Source organism: Tachysurus vachellii, chromosome 2 (assembly GCF_030014155.1).
Source record: "Tachysurus vachellii isolate PV-2020 chromosome 2, HZAU_Pvac_v1, whole genome shotgun sequence".
NCBI lineage: Eukaryota > Metazoa > Chordata > Actinopteri > Siluriformes > Bagridae > Tachysurus > Tachysurus vachellii.
The window spans coordinates 21,089,017-21,115,589 of record NC_083461.1 but is presented as its reverse complement, the minus strand read 5'-3'; the positions used below and the strand labels follow the sequence as shown (position 1 = coordinate 21,115,589).

The following is a 26,573-nucleotide window of genomic DNA, read 5'->3' as shown; positions in this document are numbered from 1 at the left end:
GTTAGTTAAAATATCAAAAGAATATATATGTACAATAAAACGATGTAACATGAAAGTGTTTTACCTGCAGCAGAAGTTGTTTGTAATTGAGGGAATGCAGTGTCACGTTGTCCATTAGCATAAAAGTTGGTCTGTTAAGCGTGGTTGCTAATTCCGTGTTTGTGTCGGAATGTTTAGCAGGGGCAGGCGACGAGTGTGCAACGGTTAAAACTGCATGTTTCTGATTTATGCAGGTATGAAACCATCTCTTTATTTTCTTGGTGCATAACCATTTGGTTATATGTGTATGTATATATAACTATATCTCTTAAGATGTTAGTATAAATACTTAATGTATTTTATACTGCTAATGAGAGTGTTCTTATTTCTGATACATATGTAATAAGTAATTGAGTTCTCCTAGATAATTTACATATGGTATTTATCATCTTATCTTATCTATATATTGTCATTGTGAAATACGATGTTTCCTGTATTATGCGCTCGCTTCAGTCCGATTGAGACCTGAGCAGAGCGAGCAGGGGCAGGCGACGAGTGTGCAACGGTTAAAACTGCATGTTTCTGATTTATGCAGCAATTTTGGATAAAGCACAGCCATTGAATCAGCAGATGTCTCTGGTCTCTTATTTTACATCGCACAAGAACACAACGCAGAACGGTAGCAAGATACGACACAGAGGGCCAGACCGGCTACATTGGTGCCGTGACCCGGATTCTTCAGAAGGATCAACATCAGATTGACTGCTGGGTGTCGCTGAGTGCTTCAATTACTGTTCACACTGGTTTGAGTTATTCTTTCCCTGTATAATCTGCTGGAAGAGAGGTACTGATTATTATTATACACGAAAAAAAAGGGGAACCGTGTCTCATCTAGTGGAAATTTATGTGGACTCACTCTGTCCCTTAAAAACGGTTTTGTGTGACTAACTGCCGGAAAAAAAAAAAAAAAAAAAAAAAAACTGAAACAATGTCATTTACTTATGTTGTGGATGATGTACAGGATGAGGTAGACTTTGGTAGGGGGAGAGGGCAGTTCTTGAGAAATACAATTCTTACACCCGGCCCCAACCGTGTTGTTGACTCTCCTGCATTTTGCTCTACCCGGGTGAAAGATGAAAATCAGATCCCCACTTCGAACACAGCTTCACCTGACATAAGTCATCTCAATACACAGTTAGCTTATGAAATAGGTCAGTCCATTTCAGCGCAATTAAAGAAGGGGGGTAATGAGGATGAAGAGGTGAACAGCAGTAAAAGCAGTGCAGGTGTAGAACCACATTCAGCTGACTCACATTCGTTGACCATGACTGGTGTAAAGTTGGTAGTACAGTCTGATGTGAAAGAGCCGCCAAGCTTTCGTGGAGATGGGACTGATAGACTCTCTATCCATGAGTGGGAAGAGAAAATCGATGTTTATCTAAGGAAAAGAGGTACACCTATCGGTGAGCAGGCTCAGGAAATTATGTCGAGACTTGAAGGGAAAGCAAGAGACATCATCAGAGTTACATTGCGCAGCAACACATCAATAAAGCCTAGTGAAAACCCGAGAGTAATAATAGATATCTTAAAACAACATTTCAGTGAACTGACATATTCAGCAATGCCACTAGCAGACTTCTACAACACCCTTCCCACTAGGGGAGAGAATGCAATGGATTACTGGATCCGCTTGAACAAAGCTGTAGATGTAGCAGAAGAATGCCTGAAAAGACAGGGCCGTAACCTTGAAGATCCTAGTAGAGAGGTGACTATGATGTTTGTTAAACATTGTCCAGATCCGGCCCTTTCTGCGGTACTGAAATTCAAAACAGCTGACAAATGGAAAGCTAGTGAAATCCAGGAACGTCTCGATGATCATCAGATGCAATTAAAGATTCAGCAGCAATGGGACAAACCAAAACGTTCAGGTGCTGAGAAATATGCTGCCGCGTATCTACAGGCAGCTGCAGTGGATGAATCTATCCAGGAGAACACCCCAGTAGATCTGCAAAATCAAACCGAGTGTAATACCAGCTTACAGTCTTGTTGCTCAACTTGATCGGGTGTTAAAACAGAACCACCAAACAGCAGTTCAAGCTCCGTACATGTCAAATGGCTTTCAGCGATTCCAAAAGCCATGTAGGGTTTGTAAAGCAACTGATCATTCCACCACAATGCACTGCAGGCGTGATGGACTGTGTTGGTCCTGTTTCAAAGCAGGACATTGGAGGAGAGACTGTTGTGAGTCAGGATCTGGTACCCGCAGTTCCGGCATGCGGTCAAATCAAGGGCAGCCGCCGTTAAACCAATGGGTCTGCGCACGGAGTGGGGATGTGCAGGCAGACAAAGTCGAACCATCGACCAAGAAAATTATGTTAATTGGGAGCAATGGTACAAGAACGAATCAAAAACCAAGTTTGAAGGAGTTCCAGTTGTTTGGCAGAATTCACAAAGAATTGGGCTTTTCAGTGAATTATTCTATGCTCCAGTAGCTGTAAACAAAACATTCCAAGTCAAGCGAATGATTGACTCTGGCTCCATGGCTTGCACAGTAAATGAGGAAACAGCATCTAGGATGCTTGAAGAAAATGTCATCATTAAAGATAAAGAGTTGAGTCAGCAGATCGTCTTAATTGGTTGTGGAGGTCATCAAACTCACCCTAAATGTGTGTACGAAGTAGAGATAGAAGTGTATGGGATACAGTGTACTGTTCCTATTCTTGTCGTCTCGGGACAGAAAGACGAGCTCATACTTGGATCCAACGTCATTAAATACCTCATGCATGAACTAAAAAAACATGACGATTATTGGAGAGTGACTGCTCAGAGTTGTGACATGCCATTGCCCCCTGACGCTTCTCAATTCTTAGATATGATGGCAGGTTTAGCAAGGTGGCAGCGTGGTGAAACTCCTAATAAAGTTGGGACTGTAAAGCTGACTCAAGCCGTCACACTTTTGGCCAGGCATGAGCATCTCATATGGGGCAAACTGCCGAAAAACGCCCCTATATCCCCAGGTAGCACAGTAGTTGTTGAATCCACATCTTCAAGGACTGTACCACGAAACATCCTTGTTGGCCGGGTGATCACACCCATGTGGGGGGACGGTTATGTGCCTATGAAACTAATGAATCTTTCAGACCACCCCGTAACTTTGAAAAGGAATTGCAAACTGGCCGACGTATCACCTTGTGTGGCTGTTGAGGACTTCACTGTTTTCCAGAACACCAGTCAGGTTGAGGAAACGGGGGAAACAGTAACTCACCCTGAGTCAATGTGTGAGGATTTTGGGAGGAAGCTTGCCGGGGTTGGCCTGGAGGGTATAGATATCGACTCTTGTCAGGTTAGTCATTCCACAAAACTAGATTTAACCCAGCTTTTGGTTAACTACAATGACATATTTTCGAAACACGCTTTGGATTGTGGAGAGGCGAAGGGTGTCTCTCATCGCATTCGCTTAATGGATGAAAGACCCTTTCGTCTTCCCTACCGGAGAGTTCCACCAGCTCATTATCAAAAGCTGAGACAAGTCCTGACAGAGATGGAAAACCAGGACATAATCAGAAAATCGACTAGTGAGTTTGCATCACCCCTGGTGATGGTTTGGAAAAAGGACGGCAGTTTGAGGATTTGCACCGATTTCAGATGGCTTAATGCCAGAACTTTAAAAGACGCACACCCACTTCCACATCAGTCAGACTGCTTGGCATCCTTGGGAGGGAATACCTATTTTAGCACCATGGATTTGACTTCTGGCTTCTACAACATTCCCATGCATGAAGAGGATAAAAAATACACAGCTTTTACTACACCCCTTGGCTTGCATGAATATAATCGCATGCCGCAAGGTTTGTGTAACAGTCCGGCATCATTCATGCGAATGATGCTAAATATATTTGGTGATCTAAATTTCAGTCATCTGTTATGTTACCTGGATGACCTATTAGTATTTGCGACTACTGAGAAGGAAGCCTTGAATAGGCTAGAGGTGGTATTCCAGAGACTTCGTCAGAATAACCTGAAGTTAAGCCCTAAAAAGTGTCATCTTTTGCAAACTTCTGTGAGATTTCTGGGGCATATTATCGAGAAGGGTGGAGTGGCTGTGGACCCAGAAAAGGTGGACGTGATCTCCCGCATGACTCAGAGCAATCTAATGGAGGATGACGGAGTTACTCCCTCAGTAAAAAGGATTAAATCCTTCGGGGAATGGTATTCTACTACCAGCATTTCATATCAAATTGCTCTGCCATTGCTAAACCCTTGTTTGCCCTCACAGCTGGCCAAAAGAGGAAGGGTAGAGGAAGGGTTATAAAACACGCAGGTACCTTTAGGAAACTGAAACCATCTGATTGGGTAACAGAGTGTGAAATAAGTCTCAACACCCTGAAAGAGAAATTGTTGAATTGTGCAGTTTTGGCGCATCCAGACTTTTCAAGACCCTTCATTCTGTCCATAGACGCTTCTTTGGATGGGTTAGGGGCAGTATTGTCTCAGATACCCCAGGGCGAGGACAGGGCGAGGCCCGTTGCCTTTGCAAGCAAAACCCTTAGTGCCTCTCAGCGGCGATATCCAGCTCACCGTCTGGAGTTCTTAGCTTTGAAGTGGAGTGTCTGTGAGAAATTCAGTCACTGGCTTAAAGGACATTCTTTCACTGTGTGGACAGACAACAATCCATTGACCTACATAATGACTAAACCAAAACTGGATGCCTGTGAACAACGCTGGGTTGCAAAACTGGCCCCTTACACCTTTGAAATACGTCACATAGCAGGGAGCAAGAATGTAGTGGCTGACGCACTTAGTCGCGATCCTTTTGCAAGAACGATCAGCCATAGGTTGCTCAATGAACCGTATAAGACGTTGTTATCGGAAGCTGACGGAGTTAGTGAGGAAGGCATTCAGGACTCTTTCAGACTCAAAGTCTCTTGTCATCACCGGGAGTCAGTGATTGGTTCTGGGAAGATTCCCTCCATACCTAGTTCAAATGCCTGCGATGTTTGTGAAGTTCATGCCCTTTGCGAAACATTTAACAACTGGGAACTTGGAGCAGAGTCCAGGGCAGTGCAGTTAATCCAATCTATTCAGCAGGTTGTGCCGTTAAGTCAAGACGTTTTACCGGCGTTTTCCCTGCAAGAACTTCAACAAGGGCAGGAACAGGATCCCAACATAGCTGTAGTAGTTCCCTCTGTTCTCCGTGGAAGAAGACCTTCTAGATGGGAGAAATCAAATTTCAATTTGAGTGCACTCTCTCTCAGTAAACAGTGGGACAAACTTGTATTCTTGAATGGCGTACTCTATCGAGTGATTAAAGACCCAATGACTAAACAAAAGCGATACCAGTATGTGCTTCCACAGAGTTTTAAAGCCAAAGCATTAAGCGGTATTCATGACCTGGCTGGACATCAGGGTCAAGAACGAATGCTTCATTTAGCAAGACAGCGATTCTACTGGCCTAGAATGGAACAAGACATTAAGTCTTATGTGAAATGTTGTCAAAGGTGCATTCTCGCTAAATCACCTGAACCATCTGCTAGGGCTCCATTAGAGAGCATCAAAACCTCAGCACCAATGGAATTGGTATGCTTAGATTTCTGAATTGCACTAGATTAAAAAAAGAACCCTGTTGATGTGTTAGTGATTACGGATCACTTTACAAAGTTGGCTCATGCGTTTACTTGTACAAACCAGACAGCGAGACAGGTGGCCAAGAAACTCTGGGATCATGTTTTCTGTGTTTACGGATTTCCTGAACGCATACACACTGATCAAGGTGCTAATTTTGAGAGTGGGTTGATTTCAGAGCTACTTAGGTTGTCAGGTGTTGCTAAGTCACACACGACAGCGTATCATCCTATGGGTAATGGGGGAACAGCGCGATTTAATAGGACCCTAGGAGCGATGTTGCGATCTTTACCGCTCAAGGCAAAACCTCAGTGGCCACAGCAAATTCAGACACTAACGTTCGCCTACAATGCCACTGTGCATGAAAGAACAGGTTTTCCACCTTTCTACCTCATGTTTGGTCGAGTGCCGAGACTGCCAGTAGACGCAATGTTTAAGCAGGTACTCCGAGATCCTGTTGTGGTAGATTATGGTAGTTACGCTAAGACGTTACTTTCTCATCTCCACGAGGCGGCGGCTATTGCACAGCAGCATGCTGGTAAAGAGCAATGCAAACAAGCTCAAGGCTATAATAGGAGAGTGAAAGGTACTTGTTTGAGTGTTGGAGACCGGGTATTGATTGCTAACAAGGGAGAAAGAGGGCGAAAAAAGCTTGCAGATAAATGGGAGTCAACTGTTTATGTAGTCACAAATCGGAACCCTCAGACACATACTTATGTAGTGCAGGGTGAGGAAGGGGTACGGAAAGTTGTTCATCGTAATCTTCTGTTAGACATCAGTTTCTTACCCGTTCAGGCAGATTTTGGAGGAAATGGCAATCCATACCTCAATGAATGTGTTGGTGGGAGGGTGTCTGTCGCTAGTTCTCAAGATCTTGAGGAGGACTTAGAAAGTGAAAGTTTGGAGGAACAAACAAGTCGTTGGATGTTGGATGACTCTTTGGGTCACAGCGCACTGAATGACGGTGCCTCTGAACAACCTGATGTTGAGGGAGCGCAGCCGAGTCAAGGAGGTGATTGTTCTGTTGAGTCCTCTGAGGATGACGAATCTAGAGTTGAGCCTTGTAGTGGTCAGACAGATTGTTCTAACCCCCATAGTAACAGAGTAATTCCTCCTGTAGGGACTCAAGACATCCCCAGTACAGAACAGACTAATATAGGAACTACTCAAGGGAGAGTCACAGGTGCCGGTAGAGTAGTTAAAAAGGTTAATCGTCTTATTGAGTCTATGGCGCAGAGACCGTTCAAGATTAGGTCATTCACAAACACCTTGGGTAGGAAATCCCAATCATTACTGACTTTGTTTTAGAGGGTTGTTTTATTTTTCAAATCCAAATTCTGAAATGTACCTCAATATTATCATTTTTTATGATTGTTAAGCAATTCAGCTGAAGCTATTATGAGTAGACTGGTGGGATGTAACCTGATGTGGTGTAAAAGGCACCATTTTATCCTGGGAGGGTTTTAAGGCCTGATCACCCTTTAAATATCTCTCAACCTTATCTGAAGGTAGCATATTTAGGCTGGGATTGGTTGTTTTGGGTACCACAGTCAATTGTATTAGCATGAGCGAGTTTTTAGGATTTTGGTGAATTTAGGAGGGGGAGAGTGTAACCGGTGTTAAAAGAGATGTGTATTAATTAATTTATTTTGAATTCACGCAAAATCCTTGCTTTTGGTTGAGATCAATAACGCTGTACTCGAAGAATAAAAGGGAAAAAGAAACAGTAAAATTATTTTATTTCTTTAAGTTTTGTGGGCGTTTTGTCTGTGACGTCAGCACTGCGCGCTCTCGCTTCAGTCCGATTGAGACCTGAGCAGAGCGAGGTTGGTGTTTTAAGCGCTCCGGTTTATAATGTGGAAAAATAATAAAATGTTATTGTTAAATAATGGTTCCTTGTTAGTTAAAATATCAAAAGAATATATATGTACAATAAAACGATGTAACATGAAAGTGTTTTACCTGCAGCAGAAGTTGTTTGTAATTGAGGGAATGCAGTGTCACGTTGTCCATTAGCATAAAAGTTGGTCTGTTAAGCGTGGTTGCTAATTCCGTGTTTGTGTCGGAATGTTTAGCAGGGGCAGGCGACGAGTGTGCAACGGTTAAAACTGCATGTTTCTGATTTATGCAGGTATGAAACCATCTCTTTATTTTCTTGGTGCATAACCATTTGGTTATATGTGTATGTATATATAACTATATCTCTTAAGATGTTAGTATAAATACTTAATGTATTTTATACTGCTAATGAGAGTGTTCTTATTTCTGATACATATGTAATAAGTAATTGAGTTCTCCTAGATAATTTACATATGGTATTTGTTATCATCTTATCTTATCTATATATTGTCATTGTGAAATACGATGTTTCCTGTATTATGCGCTCGCTTCAGTCCGATTGAGACCTGAGCAGAGCGAGCAGGGGCAGGCGACGAGTGTGCAACGGTTAAAACTGCATGTTTCTGATTTATGCAGCAATTTTGGATAAAGCACAGCCATTGAATCAGCAGATGTCTCTGGTCTCTTATTTTACATCGCACAAGAACACAACGCAGAACGGTAGCCAGATACGACACAGAGGGCCAGACACGAGATCATTTTCTTCTATTAAAAATGCAGTTGCGAGCGGGGTGGCCAGTGGGGTGGCCGTGATTACGTGCATGGTGGCCACGGCCACCATTGGCCACCCCCTGGCTCCGCCCCTGCATTTCACACACTGTCTGAATGTTTTCCCCCTCATATACGCTCTCGTGCAATCTTGTGAACCCTACAAACAACACGTTCATGAACAAACGTTCATTATAAGTGTAAGTGCCCGGTAAGGTTTTGATGTCTTTTATTTTGAAATTGCCATTTTTTCGTTTGTTACGTCACTTGGTGTCCACAGGTGCATATAATCTGTGAGGTTGCGTGTGGATGCAGGTTGGAAGAGGGTGAGTAGCTGGGACGCTCACATTCTGTTGATCGTTTCGTTTCGTTTCGTTTCTTTGGATATACATTTCCTTTGAACGTTTCCTTTTGATTTACAGTTACTTCCTTTTCCATTTATTGCAGATCATTTTATCTTGCCATCATTCTGCTAAACATTATAATCTGACTTCTGAATAAACCACCTGCACTGTAAAAAATGATCTTTTTGAACTTGTAAATAAAGATAGCATAATTTAAGTAAATTTTACAAACAAATACTATTTTGTCTTATTACTTCAAAATGTCACGTTTAATTCAATAAGCTACTTGAGGTTTCGTTTTGATTTATTGTGCTTAAATACATAGGTAAATTCAAATGGAACTGCCTAAGTAATATGTACAAAATAACAATAACAAAAATTACAATACAAATACAAAATTATTACAATAATAATAATAAAAAAAATAACAAAACCAAGTAAAACGTACTCAAAGAAGCCAGGCAATCTATGCGCATGCGTTCTTGGTTGCGATGTGGCGCAGAGGAGTGCTACGGAAATTCGTCTTGAAGACTGATGTGATTATTACACGGTAAGTTAATTAAATATTTGTTTATTGGTCAATTTAGCTACGTTTGCAGAAAATTATAGAACTATTAAGCTGTCTGCAGACTGGTGGCTAAAGAGTTAAGGCGTCAAGTGTTAATAGTTGACAGAGTTAAGTTTGCTAAAGAACCGATTTGCACAAACATCTGTTATTAGAAAAATGCATCTGTGCCGAAAACAATTGTCTTGTATTTTACATGTAATCTACGCATATGTTTAATGAACAGTGAACTTTGCCCGACGAGAGCGCCGCGACACTTTCGACAAATGGCAATAGAACCCACGGGCGTGAGTTTATCCATCTGTGTGAATAAGTAATTGTGCCCTCACGTGCTATCTGACTTATAAATTCAAGTTTCCTAATTAGAAATTGGACATGTTACGTCACAGCCTCGGAAGTCATATTACGAACCCAGAATGATACCCGAGACCCACGGGTAACGTTAGGCCATTTACTTTAAACGTGATTGAGAAAACGGTTAATCCCCCATTAATCCACATCAACTACACTCTAAACCCAGATTTTGAGTTAATGAAACATTTTAAGTGGTCATTACTTATTCTTTGTTTTTTTTAAAAAAAACGTTGTCACTACTAAGTCAAAGTAGTTGTTTGCACTATTCAGATGAAATATTGAGTGCAATGATCACGTTAAGCAGAGACAACTTGGTATGTCATGCTTCTTTAAGGGAGGGGAGGGGAGGGGAGGGGAGGGTCCTCGGCGCGCAAACCGTAGATTTTAGAAAGCGCTTAGAAACGGTGAGTGTAAATAGTCTAATATATAAATATCTTTCTGACAATAAATGATTACCCTAAAACCGATGTTAGTTACATTTTAATAAGTTAACAGTGTAAATGTGATGATTGATGCTATTTTTTTTTTCTCATTTTCTGTCCGTTCACAGTAACATGAGCTATTTCTGACCTGACAGAAATAGCTCATGTTACTGTGTTTTTTTTTTTTTTTTTTTTTTTGGTCGATTCATATAAGCGTGTATGTATGTACATGTGTTTGTCGCTAATGCTAGCATATGTCTCGGGTGTATTAAAATAACCGTTCAAAAATGTGTTTCTTAAAGTTTCTCTTTTATTATTTTTTTGTTTTTTTCTAGTAGCAACCTAAACTGCTTAAATGATGTAGTCATTTGCAGATGTTCATTAACTTTTTACAGTGAAAGTGATGGAAAAACATGGAAGCTACAGCAGAACTGTACCATTTCCTTGCCTACATCAAGATTGTCTGTGCACATTTAACTAAATTGATGCACTTAACTTCCACTTGTCTAAGATTCTTCTTGTTGAAGAATGTATTTTCCTCTAAACACTGTATTGTTAACATTGTGAACTTGAGTACATTGCAGTGTTACCTGTTTTTTGTGAACAAAAAAAATAAAATTGTATTGTTTAATTTCTTATTAAATTAATAGATAAAATCTCATTTACGTAGTATAATTTAAATAAGACATTGCTTAAATATAACATTATTTCTACTTAAAATAATTTGTTTAACTTAAGTTATTTTATAAAACATATGCACAAAAACATTAGTAATGTGAACTAATGAATTTTAAAGACTACTAAGACTACTACTACTAAACTTGATTTGTCTATCGCATTACTTAAGATTCTATGTTCAGACAACTTGTTTAGTTTTATCCTGTGTAAATACTAAAATGGTTTAGTTCAACGAGTTTCCTCGCAAATTTCTAGTAATGTCAACTAATTCGGTTTAAGAGTGTACTGTTTTCTCATATCGATAAAATTGATAAACATTTGATGCATTTTAATCATGAGAAACAGAGATTATACGTTCTATTGAACTTATACAATAGTGATGCAGTGTATGTGTTCAGGCAACTCTACCAGATGATCTTGCGAACATTTATTGTTGATACACAATTGATACAAATTTCACATAAAAAAGGTCAATATATTTATTCAAATTTGGTAAAAAATTTGTTTCTGACTAACATTTCTTACATATGTTCCACAGATTACACTCACCATTCAAGTTCATGCAAGGTAAGTTGGCAATACTTCTTACAGCAATATATTTTATTTATATATAAATATATTTATATATATTAAAATTTTGATTCGGTTAAAATGTAAAACAAAACTAAAACTGGAAGTTATTCTGGGCCATCTTCTAAATTGGTGTGTGTGTGCGCGCACGTCTTTCATTTAGGTGCCACAGCATGAGGTGGTTGTGTAAAAAATGCAGCTTTGAGTCAAAAAAAAGACTTAAACTTTTAAAACATTTACAGCTCAAGCACGGAAATTCTGGCTGTCACTCATCAACCCCTTGTCTTTATGCTGATTGCCCTTGTTTATTTAAATCATTTAATGCTCTTCAAATACATTTGTCCTGACACCACACAGAATCGGTCAAACCAACAGAGGTGCTTTCATTTAGTTGTCTTCTTTGCAATTCGTTGTCATTCTCTTCAGAGAAGCAATATTTTGAGCACCTTAGCAACCATCTGAGGAGGTATGAGGTAGTGAGTTGTGTATTCAAAAACTGTAACTTCAGCACAAGCATTTATTCAACCTTTGCTACACATAAACACAGGAAACACAATAAACACTCCCTCGAAGATTTTAAAACCGAAGTCTTGAAAAAATACCCAAATCCCACTGTTTTACAAAATGATTCAGAGGTTTCTGAGGATGACACAGAACTGGATGAAACTTTGGTTGAAGCACAAGATAATTTGTCTGAACTTATAAAGAAGTTTGGTCAACTTTTCCTAAAGTTGGAAAGTAATTTCAACGTGTCAAACAGGTGCATTGATCAAATCGTAGATGAGCTTCAGTTCATATCTTCTGCATCTACTCCAGTTCTGAAAGATGTTGTTGAGCCCACTTTAAAGAGCCATAACTGTGACACAGATCCAACGATTATCTCAGATTTGGTGAAAAATCTGTGTGAATCAAACCCTGTCAGTTCAGCTTTAGGGAAAGATGGACCTTTTTCAACAGCATATAAGAGGAGAGAATTTATGAAAGCAAATTTTTCAGTTGTTGAACCAGTAGAATACATACTAGAAAATAAAGACAACAGAACATTCCAGTATGTTCCGATACTTCAGTCTTTGTCGCAAGTCTTGAAGAATATTGAAGAAAAGGACCTAGTCACTCAAAAAAAATACTGGATGTGCATCACGTTACCAGTCCTTCCATGATGGATCCCACTTTCATGCAAATGAATTTTTCGCAGATGTCGAGAGATTAAGTCTTATTCTGTATATCGATGACTTCGAAGTGTGCAATCCCTTGGGAACTTCTCGCAAGATTCACAAAGTCACAGCTGTCTACTGGGTGTTAGGAAACTTTCCAGCACATGCATGATCAATATTGGCATCTATTAATTTAGCCATTCTTTGTAAGGCAGATGACACAAAGAGATTTGGATTTCAGAAAGTTCTAGAGCCACTGTTAACCGATCTTCAAAGCCTGGAAAAAGACGGTATTTTTATTCCAAGTTTAGGAAAAGTCATGAAAGGCACTGTGGTGAGCGTGGTGGCTGATAATTTGGGAGCACATTCTGTGGGAGGATTCATTGAAAACTTCACAGGGTCTCATGTCTGTCGATTTTGTCTTGCAGACAGGTCCCAATTTCAGACCACAGAAGTAAGATCTGGACTATTTCAGAGGAGAGATAAAGAGCAGCACTCTCTGCATGTTGAGGCAGTTTTGTCAAGTCCTACTTCCACACCTTGCTATGGTGTGAAAAAACAGTGTGCACTGTCTGAAAAACTTGATCATTTTCATGTAACATCTGGTTATCCACCAGATGCATTACATGACCTTCTTGAAGGTCTTGTTCCAGTGGAACTGGCATTGTCATTTCAAGCCTTTATCAAGAAATATTTTTCTCTTGTGGAGCTCAATAATTGCATTCGACAGTTCCCTTATATAAGTGGAGTGACCAAACAAACCGTCCACATTTGATACCTGCTCATTTTTCCTCAAAAAGATCTGTAGGAGGTAATGCACATGAAAATTGGTGCATGTTGCGTCTGTTGCCTCTCATGATAGGCTTGAAAGTACCTGAGGATGATGAAGTGTGGCAGATGTTAATGACCTTAAAAGACATTGTGGAACTTGTGATGGCCCCAGTTCATACAGAGCAGAGCATTTGCTATCTTGACTCTTTGATTTCTGAGCACCGACACAGATTTCTGGAAGTTTTTCCTCAAGAAAAGCTTCTTCCCAAACACCACTTTCTCGAGCACTATCCTGAACTCATTCAGGAATTTGGTCCACTGTCAGCCTTGTGGACCATGAGATTTGAAGCCAAACATGGCTTTTTTAAAAAAGCTGTCAGACAAACAGGCTGTTTCAGGAACATACTGATGTCCCTTGCAAAAAAACACCAGCTCATGATTGCATTGCATCTCCATGAATCAAATGTGATCAAGTCATCACTTTCGGTCACAACAACTTCACAAGTCTCTGTGGATGTCCTAAAGGATGACATAAAAGATTTGGTGCAAGCTAGGTATCTACGTGTCACAATGGTACACATTGCAAATAATGTGTGCTTATTAGGCACCATATATAAACCTGGAATGTTGCTATGTCATGGTTTCACTGCAGACTTGCCAGATTTTTGTGAGGTGATACAGTCTATCTTGGTTTGTAATGAACTGGTCTTTGTTGTGAGACTACTAAGCTCATGGTACAACGAGCACCTTAGGAGCTATGAGTTGGAACACACAGCCAACATTCAGTTACTTGAGCAAAGTGAAATGGTTGACTACTATCCCCTGGCTGCTTACAGTGTTGCAGGAAGACGACTGACTACCTTAAAGCACTATATTTGCCCCTCTTTTTAGGTGCATGGTTATCAAAGTTAATGCTGTAGTGTACACATTTTTAATTAGGATGAATTGTTTTAATTGCTTTTTTTTCTGTTGCAGATGTGTACCCCAGCAAAGCTGCGAATTGTTTTTGAAGAGAATTCAAAAACATGAAGACATTCACAAATTGATTCTGCCCTCAGGCATTCCCAGTACTCTTCAGGACCTAAAATGTGTAATCAAAGAAACATTTAATATTCCAGACTGCTTTACTTTGATGTATGAAGACATGGATTTTGGGGGTCAGTTTTTTACCTTGAGCTCAGTCGATGATGTACAGGATAAATGTACTTTAAGAGTGGTGCAAACTGAACCCATCACCCTGAATGTGAGTGCTGTGGAAGAACCAATCCTACAAAATGAGTCTGATGCCATATCATGCAGTTCTCAGGACACCGTTGCGTATTGTCCTTCTGAAAATGAGACCTCATTCCTTTCTTTAGACTCCAGATCCAGCAGTTCCCAAGACACTGTTCTGCTATCTTCGCCTGAGAGCTCCACACCATGCCGTTCTCAAGGATGGCCAGCAAAGTTTAAAATACCATCTTTTTCATTTGATACAGAGCTCTTGCTTTCAGAAGGAAACAAAGCCTACCAAAAGGATGGCACCCTTTTGAACAACCCACGAGTAACAAGAAGTGTCCTTGAGACACTAGCAGAGACAATATTTCGTTTCACTGCCTACCCAACAGGTGTCCAGATTATGAACGTAGTGGAGATGTTGATTGAAAAGTACCCATGTCTCAAAGAGCCAGGGTCCTTCAATGGACAGTATGGGTGGCAACAGAGGACTAAATATAAGATGGGCAATTATCGTGCAAAATTAAGAGGCAGTCAGCTTTCCTGCCCAGAGCTGGAGGTCAACTCTTTGAAAAGAAAGAAGACAAATGAAAAGTCTTGCCTCAAAGGCACAAAACGACCCAGGAAGGCTGAAGTAAACTACTTGCCCCCATTTCCATTTGGGGAAACTGAGGAAACTCTAGAGAAGGAGAGAGTTGATCTTCTTAAAGAAATTCAGAAGAAAAACAACAAAAAGTTCATTGGTGAGAAAATGGAGAAGACTTTCTCCTATCGAAGATTAGAAATCATTAATCACTGCCCTGCTGTCAAAGATTTCAAGGAGAGATGGCCAGCTCTTTTTTGTGAATCTGAGGTAAACCTTAGTTCTTCTCTTACTTGTGTGATGGTAATATGTAGGTACTTATAACTTTTGGAATGCATATTTCATTCATTAAAAACAATAAAATATTTTAATTTCATTAGTATAGCATGATGTGTCTGTGTGTACTCGTTTGGCAAAAAATAGTGTTTATTTGACTACTAAATCTTGTTACATTTTATTTTCTTTGTCCTAGATTAAGAATGAGTTCAGAAGGATAACCACAGTTCCCCTGGAGCCAACCTTTCTGCAAACACTGGACCTCTACACTCCAAAGCTCCTGGATTTGTTTAAAATGAAGGGTGGGGATGCAGGCATAAAAATAAGAAGTATGCTAGATTCTCTCTGCCAGGTAAATGTATATATTACACATTTGATATCCTGCTGCTTCCTGACTTTATAGATTTTTTTTTTTTGGAGTTACACTGTACACTGTTAATGTTCGCTGCAATTTTCTTTTGTTTTAACAGCGAGTTGAAGATGAGAGATGCTGTGATTCGGTGCCTGCTTTCCTACCTGGGAGAATCATCTGAGGAGCTCATTGAAGCCTACCAGGTACATTAATAGGTCAATTCAAATTTCGTTTTGACTTCTTATGTGTACAGTACTGCAAAAGTCTAAGGCACATTAGTATTTTCATCCTAGTTTACATTCCTAAACATTCATTTTGCCATTATTTGTAATATTCAAGTGAGATTTTTGTATGCACAGGGAGTCATACAGTTGGTGCTCCACAGAAGTTCTGATCTCACATTTCATTGAGTCTGTCTGTTATAACACACAGAAAGAGAGAAAATTGAGACAGCCTAAATCAAGAACAACTGTAGCAATATATCCAAAATGTTAAAAAAAAAAAAACGTACATGCAAAGTTACCTTAAGAACTACAGTATATCAAGTGTACCTAGGCCAAAAACTGCTTTAAAAGGTTAGTTCACCCAAAAAAGAAATTTGTCATTTATTACTCACCCTCATGCCATTTCAAACCCGTAAGACCTTTGTTCATCTTCAGAACACAAATTAAGACATTTTTGGTGAGTATTCTCGTCGCTTCACAACATTAAGGTTGAACCACTGTAGTCACATTCTTACGGAAGCGTATTGCATTCACTTGAGTAAAAAAAAATCTACTCTGTTTTTCTGAATTAACGACTTAATATTTCAGGAAAAAAAAATTTTTTGCTCTGTTTTTCTGAATTAACGACTTACTTATCTCAAAATTATGAGAATTTTTCAGGAAAAAAATTTTTTTTGCTCTGTTTTTCTGAATTAACGACTTACTTATCTCAAAATTATGAGATAATTTTTCAGGAAAAAAATTTTTTTTGCTCTGTTTTTCTGAATTAACGACTTACTTATCTCAAAATTATGAGATAATTTTTCAGGAAAAAAATTTTTTTTGCTCTGTTTTTCTGAATTAACGAGATCCCTCAAAATTCTACGAGAAGCTCTCACCTGCACGAAGTAACGTCAGGCCACAGTTGCTGATGCTAATCAGCCTGACCCTCCAACAACAACAACAACAGTGCCAGGCCTACATGGGTTCAGTGCAGGTAAGATAGCGAAGTTATTATAGTTGGGCTACATGTTAATGCCAAATGATGTCTGCTAACTGTTCGCGTCACGACATGTAAAACGAGGTTAGAATAGCTGTTTATAAACGTATGTTAACGATAATGTTACGGGCATATTTTTACTAACTACGTTAACTTAAGTTACACCATCAACTGCAGTTGATAGGCTAACTTATGTAACGTTAAGCTAATATTTATCATTAGTCAGCAAAAGGAACCTTAACTTTTAAGGTCGAGGGGATAATAACGTGTTATTTTTAGGAGGAATATAACGTTAACCACCTTTCTTTCAGTTTGTTGGCTAAGATAAGTAAACCACGCTATTTGCTGTAACTTTAGTGCTTAATTTGTAAATCAAGAGGTCCTCGAACACAGCGAGGCTGCTGTCAGGGGGAGTGAAAAAGTCACGTCAGAAATCCACAGTGCATGCTGCATGTTGGACATCGCGACATTATATAACAGTAAACAAACATTCAGAACTTTGCCAGTTTCAAAGCCAGCAGGGATACTATTTCGATTAAGTTTTGCACGGACGTTTAGTATAGTGTTCAGCGTGCTACACCAATAATAATGTTGAATATATTCTGACATTGCTTCGGTTTCTTTAGTTGTGCCCTCTCTTTTGGTTTGTCACTATGCATATGTGTCCTGTAATTGTTTTATTTGTTGATATTTTTCTAAACTGTGTACTTGATGCATTTAATAATTTAGAAACAAAGCTAGCTTTTTGAAGCTTTCCAAAGCAAGTTATATATTTTTCAGAAACTAGATTCCAGTTGTGCAGTGAATCACAGATAAATGAGTACATACTGTATAGCCTGTGTCTATACACTATTGACCTTCTTGAGTCTAGCCATCTCTATGATTTGAGTAATGTTACTGTTAAAGGTGAGCACATTCAAATGCTTAAGACAGTTTGACTTCCAAGTGATAAGAAAGGCCTATAGTTGCCTACCTATACAGTTGATACATGAAACATCCATTTTTAGCAACGTTATCACACTCTTGGCCGAAATACATATTTGAGATATTTAAAGCAATTACACTTTTGAGGGTACAGTCCTAAATCTGTTTATATTTGTGGTGCAACGCATATTTACATAAATGCTGCCTTTTTCCGACATTTGTTCAGGGCCAGCTATGGCTACGTCTTCAAATACCCCCCTCCCACAAGATGATGGACTGTGGATGTTTCTTCAGAGCCGAGGGATTCCTGAGAAAAATATTCAGAAAATGCAGCAAGATCATGTAGGTGACAGCACATTCATTCCTGCAATATATTAATTTTAATTGTTTTACATTTTACTGAATCTCTGCAGATTATACAAGTAATCATAAATTGTAACCCTATCACATTTAGTGCCAGTGCTTCCGATTTCTTTTTTAAGCCAAGCACACCTGTCTCTCCCAACAATGCATTCATGTCTTCCCTATTCTAGCCCTGTAAAATAAGGTTTATAGGTATATTTAGGAGTCAATTCACACTATATTTTGGTCTCTACCCTACATAAACAAGTAACAGTAGTTGTGCAGTAGCATCACCATTATACATTCAGGCAAAGTGCTGACTTATATGTTTGAAATTATAAATAAATACACAAAATAAATATTGTGCCCTTACAATAACTGCTTTCCATTTTGTTGTGATTTGATATTGTTTTAAAAGGATGGAGTAATGTTTAGATGCCAGCACAGGCCTTGGTTGGGAGCTGAAGTATGGAATCAATATGGAATAGCAATATTATGGAGTACATAATAGCAGTAATATAAGGGAGAAGTGCTTTTCTTGTAATTGAGGTAAATAGTTATGTAATTAAAGAGGAATACATGAAAGTAATCAGTCCCCTGACTAACTTTGATGTCAAGGATTTTCACTGTTAATACACTTTATTTTCAGCATCATTATGTCACTCAAACTTCATTGTTATGGTTACAACCATTTTTTAGACAGCAGTTTTTGTGTTAAATTACTTAATATCTTAGCTCCTTTTTATTCCCATGCGAAAAGAGAAACAAGCAAGTGAAGAAAAATAGAAATAAATTGCTGATTTGTAGCTACTGCTAAGAAATTAATTTTCACTCATATGGAAATATAGCCATCTCTTAGATTTAAGATAACCAATATATCTTACTGTATTATTTTGTTTTTATTACAGATTGACAGCTCGGTAGTTGGAGAAATAGATGATGCCACTATGACTGCTTACATTCCAGCATATGGTGATAGGATTGCTACAAGGCGTTTCTGTATGGAAAAACAGAGAAAAGGTGGTGATGATCTAAAAAGACAGTCCTTATTTGAAAAACTTAGAAGAAAGTTGGGCACATTGACAAGCAATAAAGACACAGATCAAGATTTTGAGGAGGAGCATTCTATGCAGCCAACAAAGATACATCTGAGAAATAACAAAAGGGCCGTGAAGATGACAAGGAAAATAGAACTAGGATGGATACACGACAAGAAACAAGTGAGAAAACGCAATGGTGGAGGAACCAGAGTTCTTGATATTTCCAAGAAAGCCACAAAAACAGAGATTCTATCACAAGCTAAAAAGCTATTTTTCCCCAATGAGAAATCGAGAAAGGGAAAGTGGGAAGAGTTCAGTCACAACATTGTTGACTTTCAGGAAGCATACCTTGATGAGGGTGTTAGTGTGGGAGAGCTCTATGAGACACATAAATTGGGGATTTTAAGATTTTACTTGTTCACAGAGCACCTGACAAATGAAGATGAAGTGTTCACAGAGATGACAGAAGGAACTGATGAACAGACAGATGCAGCGAGGCTAAATGAGCAACAGAAAAACACAACAGAAGATAATGAGCAGCTGACACAAAAAACACATGACAGTGAACAGCAGACACATACTGTAGAAGATGTTGTCTCTACTGCTGTAGAGATTGTTGATCTTACATCTTTGTGTGATACATCGGAGGTCATTTTTGGCCCTTTGCAAGGTGGACCATTTTTAGAAGATCTTGATGACACAATCTTACATGAGCCTATAGAAGAGGCACAGATAAACATCAACGCCTACAGCTCAACTCCTGTCCATTCTGACACAGTGCCTGCTGGCCCATTAAGTCCTACTTATGAACCTTTGCATGTGACAGTGAAACTCCACAGAGTCAATCTCTTGGAGGAACTGATTACCCAATTCAAGGATGAAGTGATTATGTCCTACTCTGTGAAATACAGCTTCATTCATGAAATGGGGGCAGATGCTGATGGCGTGTCCAGGGATGTATATGCTGCCTTCTGGACAGAGTTTTTAGACTGTGCAGCAGAGGGTGCAGATGTGAGAGTGCCATCACTATCCCCAAAATGGCAAGAGGAAGAATGGAAATCCGTTGGTAGGATAATGGTCAAGGGATTAAAGGAACATGGATATTTTCCTTCTCGGCTGGCTCAAGCCTTTACAGCAGCAATCATATTTGGTGAACACACTGTCTCACCTGATTTATTGTTTGACTCACTAATGTTGTATCTTAGTCAGTCTGAGCGTGATCTCTTGTCCACTGCTTTGCAAGACGCCCTTGATGGTGATGATAAAGATGAGCTTCTTGATCTTATGGATCGCATGGGAGTAAGAACAGTACCAACACAAGAGAACTTGAAAGCTGTGCTTCTCCAAGTGGCCCACAAGCAAATAATCCAGCAACCAAAATATGCACTGGATAACATTGCAGCAGTCGCAGGACCAACTCTCAGGGAGTTCTTCCCCAGTGTGCTGGATATGCAGAAGATGTATGAGAATCTTAAACCATCAACCCGGAAGGTTTTAAAGTTGATCACGGCCTCTCCAGCTACTCCAGCAGAGAACCAAAGTTTGCAATTTTTACATCAGTACATCAGGGGATTGGATGAGATAGGCCTCCGGAAGATGTTGAGATTCATGACAGGGTCTGATGTCATCTGCGTTAAAGACATTCAAGTCATATTCACCCCTTTGGAAGGGTTATCTAGGCGGCCTATTGCACATACTTGTGGCCCAACATTAGAGCTGCCATCAACTTACAACAGCTATCCTGACCTCCGAGCTGAAATGGAGGCTATACTGTCCAGCAACTTCTATGCAATGGACATTGCATAGAAGTGTCTCTCTCACTCACATGTACACACTCTTCCCTCTTGCCCAGTTATAGCCTTATCAGTGCCATCTGTTTACAGTACCTTTAGATAGTGTGTGAATGTAAGACAGAGCACATAGGGGAAGTAATTAACTCGGGTGGTGCATAATGAGCGCAGAGTAATTTATTTATTTTGTTTTTCAGTTTAAGTTTTATCCAAAATGTCATTACCAAACTTACTGTGGAAACATGTTTACTGGCTGATGAGCATTTTGTTGATGGACTCCGAATATATCCAGCCCATAGAAACATTTACACATGATAAGATTCAATAATCAGTTTGATTTATTGATAATGATACTGGACCATTTAAATGCCATTTAGGTTGCCCTGTTTGCAGTGGGCCCAAAGTGTGTCAAATCACATTTGGTCATGCTGAATAGTTCCACCATGAGGACCAATTTTGCCATTTTGACAATGGCAACATGTTTTGCAACGTTTCATATGCAGTTGCTGTTATTACCAGACTTAAACTGTCTGTAGAAACATATTGAGTGGCTGAACATTTTGTTAGTATACTTTAAGGTCCATTTAACCAAAAAACAATTATAAGCCTTTTACACAATGTATGTTATAAATGCATGTGGTTTTCATTTTTAAGTGATTTAGATACATGTACCAGTATTTTTATGTACTTTTATGTAAGCCATCATTTCTGTTAGCAGTTTAGGAGCATACTTTTTGGGACAATTTAAAAGAAATGTTCTTGTAAAGTTGCATTTTAACTTGGACCCTGGGGTAATGTCAGCTCATGTTAAATCTAAATTTTGCCAGTGTTTGGAAATCTGTTCTAACATACAGCACTGTACATTAGAAGGTGTTCTGCTTTTTACAAATAAAAAGCACAGGTTTCTCTCGTTTTGTACAGATGTTTTCAAACAAATCGGGTCTTTACTGCAGATAACACACAAATTTTGTCTCACACAATAGAATTACTGAGTTTTGACAACTGCACTGCAGTTCCTGCATTCACCAGTACTCTTTAGACAACATATTTAAACAGTCATCTCTACATTAACAAATAGGTCTATTTCCTACATACACAGTAAATCACACTGGGGAGAAAAAATGTTTTACTGGTTTAGCATGTATTTATATTATGCCAAATAATTGTGTAAAAAAGTGCTTTATGTGCAGCCCAGAGACACATGATAACAAGATACAATAATATGTTTGATTTAAAAGCCATCCAAACATCATGTAGGTTGCCCTGTTTACAATGAGCCCAAAGTGTGTCAGACCACATCTGGTGATGCGAAATAGTTCCACCATAAGGACAAATGTGCCATTTTTGACAATGGCAACATGTGATACCTTTCATTTGCAGGTACAGGATTTTTCCCAGTTCTGTTGATGAGATGTACTTTTTACATAATGATGAATAAAAAGAGATGATATGGAGCTCAGTTGGGAGATGTCCATTATGAAAGAGTTGTCTATTATCGATTGCTTAAACACAGTACTTCTGTCAAACATTTACAGTGAATGTCATGGTATATATCCTTTTCCGTCCAAACGGCAATTCTGTTGTTTTTTTGGCTATGAGTGGGTGCTCACATTCAGTCATTTGATCCAGTAGAACAACTTGTGATTATTAAATTTGGGTACGTATGTAAGCACGTAAGAACATGTAAAGATCAATGGCTTCCTCTGGAGAGGTTGGTGGATGAAGACTGTTTTCTGCCATGGCAAGGCAACAAATGTCAAACACTGTATTATCACAAGGATATGGTCCTCTCTCACGACATTCCTCCCTACAAGCCTGTATCTTCTGTTGGGATGCCTCTTTAAGGTACTCCCTAGCACCAAAAAGTTGGGGTAGGGTGTACATCATCACTGGACGTCCACATGGGGACACAGCATTTCTGGATGGGCGAATTCTGTGTGTGTTCCAGAGGTGAACAACATCCTGCAGCTCTCTCTAAATATAAAGAAAAAGAGTGGGAAAGTAAGAAAGTTAGTCCACACCTTTGCAATAGCACCTGCAGGCAAAATAAATGCTTATGGTCCAGTATGATACAGTAGAGCCGTTCTCTCAAACAGTTTCATGCATGTTAAATTCTATATTTGAAAACAATAAATCTCTGTATGTTAAGATTTGTGTTATATGATCAGGGTCAGATAAGTCATCCCTCTCTCACATACTGTGTCCCACTAATGCAGAGAAACAATTTTCTTTCACCAAAATGTACATAAAAAAAACCAGAATAAAATTAATAAAAGTAGGCTACTCATAGTGCGCTAAATTTTCCTTGTCAGTGTTTTATATTATGATGTTTTTGGGTTAATATTAGATAGCAGTTTGTGCAACATACATATAACAGGATTAATATTACAGCTGCATTAATGTTTGTGTTGCATTTTATTGTTGTAGACGTAGGCTGCTGCTAATTCTAACTACTTATACTGAGATCCATCTCTTAAAAAGTCAACTATATGGGAAGAAGGGAAAAATTGTGATCTACAAATTAATTTCATAATCTAATTAAATAACTAATGGTTATTGTCCATTTGCTTCTGTTATGGAACAGTTGTTAGACCTATGAAATGACATAATTATGCTGCATGTCACAACATTTTGGCATATTGACAAAATCTATAGCTGAATAACATATCACAATTTACATGTCTAAAGCACATTTCTTACCTCTATTATTTCAAGACATGTGAACTGTATTAGACTTTTGTCTAGGAAGTCACCGGAGAAATCGTCAGAATCTTTTAGATCTTGAAATAGGTTGATCCAGAACTGTGCATGCTGTTTCCTCAAAAATCCCCACCAATGCTCTATCCGTTGGTTATGATTGCTTGAGCCATACAAATAGCAATTTCTCGAAAAGTCGTCCGTATGATCATGTCTCATGAACATCTGCATCTGTTCCATGTAACAGTTCTCTGTCCCTAAATCTGAGCGAATTCGGGTGGCTGTCCCATTCCTTGATAACACCGCATCAATAAAGTATCCAGCGATGACCTTGGGATCACTACTTGTAGAGTATGCATGTAGCCATATCAGCATTCGTGAAAACCCGTCGATTGCACCATTGATGCAGATCCCATATGGTTTGAGTTTGTCATATGAATCAACATGCCATAAAAAGTTCGGACCTGGATTATGATACAAACGTCGCCGAAGACGATTCCGGCGCCTCAGTTGCACTCCATGGGGATCCAGTATTTTCAACAATTGCCTGATTGTCTCTTGTGTCACCACATAGCCAGCCTGAATGCATTTTAGATGCATCATCTTATATCCGTGAAGCATACCATATCGGTTCAACTGATCCTGGAGAAACACAGCAACGTCAAGCAGATCAGAATGTTCTTTTCGTCTGAACAGGCGCAAAGTCTTGAGGTGTCTGCGCAAAGTTGACGCACTAATAACAATACCATTTATATTACTTAAAGACAGCAGAATCTCCCAATGTCTCAAACCCAAAGTAAAATAAAACCGGATTAAAGTTGAAAGGCGGGACATGTTTACTTCCATGCAATCCACATTAAGTCGTTAATTCAGAAAAACAGAGCAAAAAAATTTTTTTTCCTGAAAAATTATCTCATAATTTTGAGATAAGTAAGTCGTTAATTCAGAAAAACAGAGCAAAAAAAATTTTTTTCCTGAAAAATTATCTCATAATTTTGAGATAAGTAAGTCGTTAATTCAGAAAAACAGAGCAAAAAAAATTTTTTTCCTGAAAAATTATCTCATAATTTTGAGATAAGTAAGTCGTTAATTCAGAAAAACAGAGCAAAAATTTTTTTTTCCTGAAATATTAAGTCGTTAATTCAGAAAAACAGAGTAGATTTTTTTTTACTCAAGTGAATGCAATACGCTTCCGTACATTCTCTATTTTAACAATGTTTTTACTACCTTTCTGGACCTCAAAAGGTGCAATGGCATTGAGCCTATGTGTGGATCAGAAGCCCTTTGATTTCACCAAAAATATCTTAATTTGTGTTCTGGAGATGAACGATGGTCTTACGGGTGTGGAACAACATGAAGGGGAAGAATTAATGACAGAAATTTTATTTTTGGGTGAACTAACCCTTTAAGTGCAAAGGGTGATCACACCAAATATTGAATTAGTCAATAGAAGGTAAATGAAAATTAATTTATGAAAACATTTTAAAGGCATCCCCACTTTACAGAATATTTACACAAGTGCCTAAAACGTTTTACAGTACTGAAGCTTTGCAAGTAGTTTAAGTGTCTTGTAGACACAGTTCTTCAGTTAATATAGTTCTTCACAGTTCTTAATTTTTTCATTCTTCATTTAATAACAGATTTAACCTCTGTGTGGGGCACTTATCACATAAAATTAAAGAGAACATACAACTTACTGTACAATATTGTAACCACTTTTTCACTCATTTGTGTATTTGACAGGATGTCAGAAGAGACATGATTGGAGATAGCTTCACCAATCATCTAATGAAGATCGTTGTTCTGGGCAGCACCGCAGGAGAGGAAGATGCCAACATAGCTGGCGTCGTCATCGTCATTGAGGGAACTGCGGTACTGTCGGGATGCAAGAATCTTACAAATGCCTGCCTTCTGCTCATGGGCTTCATTTACTCCCTGAACTTGAGCTATCCTTCTAAGCTAAGAAACACATTTGAAGTGTTTTCAGAAAATTTTTCTTGGACTGGATGCTTTGAAATTTTCTCAAAGTTAGCTCTTTGCAGAGAAAGCTATTGATGTAAGTCTGCTAGCTGGCCATTTTGTTTGGCACTCAAACTTTTTGTATTTGCTAATTGTTTTTCAAGTGAGAATGTCCTCAAAAGACTTGTTAAGGTAAAGTTGTACTGAACTGTTTCACATAGTGTTTGTCCATTGGTTTGATCATTTCTTTAATAAAAGTACTCAAGGAAAATGTCTGTCAGTGTTTTTTTTTTTTTTTTTTTTTTTTGAAGACATCAGTTATAATGCATCACAAATTATGTTAGATAATGTTTAAAGAATATTTAAAGTAAAGGTTACTCAGGATAACTAAAAAAAGATAACTAGGCCTCTTGTGTAAAAAAAAAATAAATAAATAAAAAAAGGCAATAAATCATCATACATTTATAAGCATTACTTAAGTAATATTTACAAACAAAAAGTCAATAAGATTAACTGGGAATTCCCAAGTAAACTTAACAATTAAAAACTTAAAAATGTCTAAACTTACTAATAATTATGTTTAGGCTTTTACTTGGCAAATGTTTGTAAATTTACTAGCCTTTTCTGAGTGAAAACTTTCCAAGCTTTTTTCAAGTAAATCCCACTCCAAATTTTTTACAGTGTGTATGCAACTGAAACGCGTCATCTTTAACTCCCTCTACTCAGTAAACTGCTTGCTGTTGGATTTGATCATTGGGATCGTGGATCATTGGGATTATAAATCACTGGGATCTTGGATCATTGGAAAGGACTTCTCTGCAGGCAGAACATGAAACACGGACGCACACCGAAGCAAACAATGACTACAGAAGAGGTATGTTAGCGGTTTTGCTGTGTTTGGCTACAGCGTTGCTGTTTATTGAATGTGAAGACGCCCTTTTTTTGCTGCGTGAAGTCTGTACCGCATTATTGAATGGATTGGATTGGATTGGATTGTGGTTGTGGAACAAGGTGCAAAGTTGCTACGCACTTCTTGTCGCGCGGTGGTGCTGCGCCCATTCATGAAATTATAGGATTGATTAATGCGCTGTGAGTACGGCGCTGTTTGATGAATGTGGATCGCGTT

The 26,573-nt window shown here is 38.7% G+C and overlaps 2 protein-coding genes across 4 annotated transcripts; one reads left to right on the top strand and one right to left on the bottom strand.

Moving 5' to 3' along the window:
- Nucleotides 1–7,871: 7,871 nt before the first annotated feature.
- Nucleotides 7,872–21,709, top strand: LOC132841262 (uncharacterized). 3 transcript variants are annotated; one of them, XM_060863541.1, is made up of 8 exons: nucleotides 7,872–8,534; nucleotides 11,110–11,138; nucleotides 14,042–15,134; nucleotides 15,337–15,492; nucleotides 15,611–15,695; nucleotides 16,565–16,692; nucleotides 17,846–17,961; nucleotides 18,870–21,709. In XM_060863541.1, exons 7-8 carry the CDS (start codon nucleotides 17,854–17,856, stop codon nucleotides 20,805–20,807), a joined length of 2,046 nt encoding a protein of 681 aa, XP_060719524.1. In that variant the 5' UTR covers nucleotides 7,872–8,534; nucleotides 11,110–11,138; nucleotides 14,042–15,134; nucleotides 15,337–15,492; nucleotides 15,611–15,695; nucleotides 16,565–16,692; nucleotides 17,846–17,853; the 3' UTR covers nucleotides 20,808–21,709. The 3 variants fall into 3 exon arrangements, with proteins under 3 accessions (XP_060719524.1, XP_060719533.1, XP_060719542.1); XM_060863550.1 differs by lacking the exon at nucleotides 7,872–8,534 and having other exon boundaries at nucleotides 10,171–11,138; nucleotides 14,042–14,309; nucleotides 14,425–15,134; XM_060863559.1 differs by lacking the exons at nucleotides 7,872–8,534; nucleotides 11,110–11,138; nucleotides 14,042–15,134; ... (2 more) ...; nucleotides 16,565–16,692; nucleotides 17,846–17,961 and adding an exon at nucleotides 18,370–18,510.
- LOC132841278 (uncharacterized) lies at nucleotides 21,107–24,347 on the bottom strand. Its single transcript, XM_060863571.1, has 2 exons — nucleotides 23,492–24,347; nucleotides 21,107–22,765 (listed from the first exon to the last, which is right to left on the bottom strand). Exons 1-2 carry the CDS (start codon nucleotides 24,332–24,334, stop codon nucleotides 22,439–22,441), a joined length of 1,170 nt encoding a protein of 389 aa, XP_060719554.1. The 5' UTR covers nucleotides 24,335–24,347; the 3' UTR covers nucleotides 21,107–22,438.
- Nucleotides 24,348–26,573: the final 2,226 nt, after the last annotated feature.

What these genes read in the sequence shown, in the direction of transcription:
- LOC132841262 (XM_060863541.1), top strand. Translation starts at nt 17,854, where the DNA reads ATGGCTACGTCTTCAAATACCCCCCTCCCACAAGATGATGGACTGTGG. An exon ending in AGAAAATGCAGCAAGATCAT is followed by an intron (nt 17,962 to 18,869) that starts GTAGGTGACAGC and finishes TTTTTATTACAG; the next exon opens with ATTGACAGCTCGGTAGTTGG.
- LOC132841278 (XM_060863571.1), bottom strand. Translation starts at nt 24,334, where the DNA reads ATGGAAGTAAACATGTCCCGCCTTTCAACTTTAATCCGGTTTTATTTT. An exon ending in CATGTCTTGAAATAATAGAG is followed by an intron (nt 22,766 to 23,491) that starts GTAAGAAATGTG and finishes CTTTATATTTAG; the next exon opens with AGAGAGCTGCAGGATGTTGT.